Below are 5,000 nucleotides of genomic sequence, written 5' to 3' on the forward strand. Positions count from 1 at the left end.
GCGTCGGAGATGGCCCACGGGTCACTCAGCAACAACTTAAAGAAACTCCCGCACACTGACCATTTCGCTGTTCTTTCTTTAATAACGACGTTTCGGTACTAGACCGTCGTTATTAAAGAAAGAACAGCGAAATGGTCAGTGTGCGGGAGTGTCTTTAAGTTGGTGCTTTTATTTAGAGCAGCCCCAGACCTACAGTAAGTTTCGATGTTGTCACGTTTTCATCAGAGTAAAAAATGAAGGGTGACTCTTCTTTCTACTTTTAATTCGGTCCTTTCCTGTGACGCAACAGATAGTGAAGAGCAGGAGCATGGAGGACACTTTATAACACCAGGACGCATCTAAAGAAATCTGTGCATTCTGTGCATGGAAGCTTAAAGGGACACTGTGCAGGAAATGGTCAAAGGCCCAATCTCAATTCACCCCTTGGCAATACCCCTTACCCCTCCCCCTCCATTTTGTGTAGGGGTAGGGCTATCCCAATTGTCGGTAAGGCAGAGGGGTAGGGATAAGGGGAGGGCATTGTAGCCCTCAAAAAGGAGGGGTTGGGACAGGCAGACTCCGTTTGGAGGGGTAGGGGTAAGGTAGGGGTAGGGGTAGAAAAATACAAATGGGATTGGGCCAAAAAAGGTACTGCAACTATGCTGCTCATTGAAACTGGGCTGCCTATTGCCAAATTTCAGCTTTACATGAAATTTTACTAAGTAATAGACACATATTTTCTAGTATGGTCCAAGTACAGTCATTTTTGCAGCTAAAATTGGCTATTTTTGCAAATTCAAAATTGCGGACCATGGAGAAGATCCCCTTTTTCATGTATGAAAAGTGCAATTTTCCCAGTCATAATGAATACTTAGAATTTGATGCTGGTGGTAAGTATTCATGAAAAAGGTAACATTAGTGAATGGGCAGCATAAATTCTGGAAATAAACAACTAAAAATCTCACACTTTAACACATGGGCATTTGATTTCAGATTAAAATTGAATTCCAAATAAAGTCCTAATCTCTGCATTATAAAGTCCAACCTTGTACATGTTGTGTATCTGTGCAATGCATTACACAAGCATAACGGTTCTTCACTTACTGGTTTATAACAAAACATGTCATAGTGTCAGGGGTGTAACGGTACACAAAAATCACGGTTCGGTACGCACTTCGGTTTTAGAGTCACGGTTCGGTGCATTTTCGGTACAGTATATGAAAACAAAATGGAAAATAATTTTCTTCCTCTGCACGTTGATAATTTCACCAAAATACAAACCAAAAAAGGAAATACATTCAACCTGCTACTTTGGGTCGGAGATTTCATCAGTGTAAGAAATAGTACTTTCTCCTCAAGGTTTCACAAAGACCAAGCCTCTACACCTGTTTTTTCTTGCATTCTCTCTCAGGGTTCTGCATGAGCCTCTGCATGTAGTAGCAGTATAATGTAAAAACACGAATAGAGTAGCCTTTTTTACTCAACCTTTCGGTATTCGGTACAGCACTGTTCGATTCGGTACAGGTCTTTTCGGTACGATACGTCGGTTCGGTTAGATATCGTTACACCCCTACATAGTGTGCATGTGTGTGTAATGTATGTCTGCATGTGCATGTGCGTGTGTGTGCGTGTGTGTGTGTGTATTAGAAAGCGTTTTCAGTCAACTTCCACACAAAAGGCACACATCAAATGCACTCACTGGTGACAGCTAGGTAGGTGTTGGTCTGCACCTCCCCGGCCGAGTTGCGGGCGAAGCATTGGAACATGCCGGTGTCATCAGGCAGGAGGCCGTTGACCTGCAGGCTTCCCCCGGCCAACACCCGGTAGCGCGGGTACTTCACCGGACCGATGGGCACCGCATCCTTGTACCACGCTATCTCTGGAGCAGGGACACCTAGTGGATTGGAGTGGAATTGGTGCAATTTCAATTTATTTGTTTAGGGGGAAAGCCCCTTGAGATAGGATATCTCGTTTTCGAGGGGGTCCCCAGGACAAACAGTACAGTACAGAAACAAGAACAGATACTAAAACAAAATACAGAAACAAAAACAGAACACTGATCAGGACAACACTTTCACACATACAGTACTTTCACACAAAGTCTCCCCCACTCCCACCCCAACGTCGCCACCCTAGAAAGAATAACAATTGGTCAAAACATGGCAGTGTTGTAGAACTGCAGGCAAAGCCCTCACCTCTGCATTAGCAATCTACATTTGGTGTGACAGCTCACAACAATTTGGTTTAGGACACTTCTACCTACTGTATTGTCTCAATCTACGTTTGTATACTTTAAGTATTAGTTCTAAGGATAATTGTATTATTTTATTTACATGTGAGTAAGTAAGTGTATTATAAGCATTTCAGCATCATTATGATTTCATACAAAGTGTATGACAGAGTGACACAATGCAGCAAAGCAAAATAAGAACACAAAAGTACACTGTCTTTTATTTGCCTTCTATCTCCTTTTCTTCACTTTCTCTCTATATCTGTCTTTCAATCACAGAGTATGTGATGCACTGCTAGACTTCGGAGATACTAGATTATCATGTTAGCATGTACCTCGTGCTTGGCAGGGGATATCTACAACCTTCTCCATCTCTGCAGTGATGTGCTTCTCTGGCTCCTTCACAAACACTGGAGGCTCTGTGGAATGGAGAGAGAGAGAGAGAGAGAGAGAGACAGAGAGAACGAGAGAGAGAGAGAGAGAAGGAAGAGACACAGAGATGGAAAGAGCTGTTTGTCAGGATTGAAATTACAAACTCGTCTTGGAGTTTAATGATGAGAAGGAGAATATGTTGACTGTGGGAAAATATTGTCATTTTGGGAACTCTTGCGTCAGAGAAGTCATGAAAACCTTAAGTGTGTGTGAAGAAGAAAAATCATCATCAACATTATCATTAGCGTTTTCCTCTTTAGCTACCCAATCACATTTTGGCTATTTCAGAAATAACAAACTACAAAAATGAGGTTAAACATATTAAAATACAATTTCGAAAATCGTTTAATGATGAGAAGGAGAATATTATGTTGACTGTGGGAAGCCAATACTGTCCTTGAGTGAACCCATTATATTTTTCAGATGTGACGCACACACATCTGAACACGCACACGCACACTCCCGCCCACATACGCACTGTGTGTGTGTAGTTACCCAGTACATGCAGATAGGCTCCAGCGCTAACAGACGGTACACTGCTACTCCGCAGTACAGCCTCACACTCGTACAGGCCGCTGTCGCTGACCACAGGGGCGAGGATGGTCAGTCGCCGGTTGAAGTCACTCAGGCCATTCTTGACTAGCACTCCGTCCTTACGCCAATTGATGCTCAACTTGATCAGAGGTCTGTGGAGTTAGGTTAGATGTAATACATTTATATTTATACAATTGAAATCTTTTTTCCCTCAAGATATATTTTTGGGTTTTTAATTCCTTTATTCAGGACAAGACAGTGCGAGAGTGTGACAGGGAATGAGTGGGAGAGAGAGAAGGGAAGGGTCGGCAAACTGACATCGGGCCGGATTCGATGTCTTAGCACACTGAGCTACCAACCGGGAGCGTGTCTATGTTCCCACAGCCCATTGGTCCCACATCACTAAGATTTTAAACATTCTTTTTAGGCCTATTGGTTCTCTTAGTTTACTTGGAAATGTGGGAACATGGAGTTGTAGAGCGTATGGCTTAAATCTGAGTAATTTCGTAAAACTGTGGGAACATGGAGCAGCAGGAATAAGCTGGGATCATTTGGGCTGTGGGGCCAATGGGCCGTGGGACCAATGGGCTGTGGGAACATAGAGCTGACCCCCTACCAACCATGCCCCCCTACAATTAAATTCTAACATCCAGTATCAAAGATAAACTGTTGGTTGAAGTCACTCTGGCAATTTTTGAGCCATACTGCATCCTCCATGCCTGACCGGGCGAATACACCGGTGGTGACAAAATTAAGCGACAGAGAATTGCTGGACAATGCAATAAGAGCGATAAGAGCAAGAGAAGCGACCGAATATGTCAGTTAAATGCAGAATGTAAGCATTACGACATTCCCATTAAATGTGGCGGCTGTTGCCAAACCGCATCATAGCTAATTTGCATAATGTTCGCTCAAGTTCTACTACAAACTGTCGCAAAAGTAGCTGGAATCGCCTCTAGTCTCCGGAATCGTTATTGTCTCTTCTCTTGCTCGCAACTCAATAAAAAGTCAATTACTTCCGTCACTGGAATCGCTCATGTTGCGCTTGGTCTATTCATGCCTGAGGACAGATTAGGTATGGTATATGCATACATACTGTAACGTATGACAGAATGGGTCGCATATTGGGCATGACATGAGCTCCAAAAAAAGTATGAACTTTATTTCATTACAAATGGCAACGTTTCGTTGCACCAATGGAATCTTCCTGGTACCCAGTGTGCGGACCATTCTGTCACATTCTCTACTAGTTTTGTCTGGCACATGGATCACTGTTTATGTGGATGTGCGCACCCTAACCTTCATACTATACCTACTTAAACATGCCATTACATATGCATTGCATTCCACTGCAATACACAGTTAACAGCACAGTACAGAATACAGTGTGGATCTTCATGCCAAGTCATAAAGTAGGAGTAACCCCCCTCAAGGTCACACAAGTGTCCATTTACTCACTAAATTCAATGTTATACTGATTTAATGAATAGCTGTTTAAAAGAGCGACATAAAAAGATATAAAGGGCCCATATAAAAAAGCTAAAAGATAAAGCAATCTGTGTCTACACATTGCATTAGATTAATAGCAAGGGGAAAAGTGGCTGTTTTATGGGGTGTGGCATAATTTATGAAGAAGACTGTAATTTAGAGAATATATGGACACGTAATGGCCTCCTTTCATAATTACTTAGTCGAGCATACACTGAGCTGAAAGTTAGCAAATCAAACCTGCGATCAGCATGCTGTAATGTAAGGCAGTGTTTCCCAACCTTTTTTGTCTTGCGTACCCCCTAAGCCTCTTAGTTGTGCCATGAGTACCCCCTAA

The 5,000-nt window shown here is 42.7% G+C and overlaps 1 protein-coding gene across 1 annotated transcript in view; it reads right to left on the reverse strand.

Moving 5' to 3' along the window:
- The window catches only part of LOC134466886 (protein sidekick-2-like), a 360,453-nt gene that overhangs the window by 77,293 nt on the left and 278,160 nt on the right, over window positions 1-5,000 (reverse strand). Inside the window, exons 7-9 of the mRNA XM_063220787.1 lie at window positions 3,137-3,327; window positions 2,545-2,628; window positions 1,679-1,873 (exon numbers count right to left, since the gene is read on the reverse strand). Coding sequence (XP_063076857.1) covers window positions 1,679-1,873; window positions 2,545-2,628; window positions 3,137-3,327 — 470 coding nt within the window. The remainder of the gene's footprint in view (window positions 1-1,678; window positions 1,874-2,544; window positions 2,629-3,136; window positions 3,328-5,000) is intronic.

Source organism: Engraulis encrasicolus, chromosome 17 (assembly GCF_034702125.1).
Source record: "Engraulis encrasicolus isolate BLACKSEA-1 chromosome 17, IST_EnEncr_1.0, whole genome shotgun sequence".
Classification (NCBI taxonomy): Eukaryota; Metazoa; Chordata; class Actinopteri; order Clupeiformes; family Engraulidae; genus Engraulis; species Engraulis encrasicolus.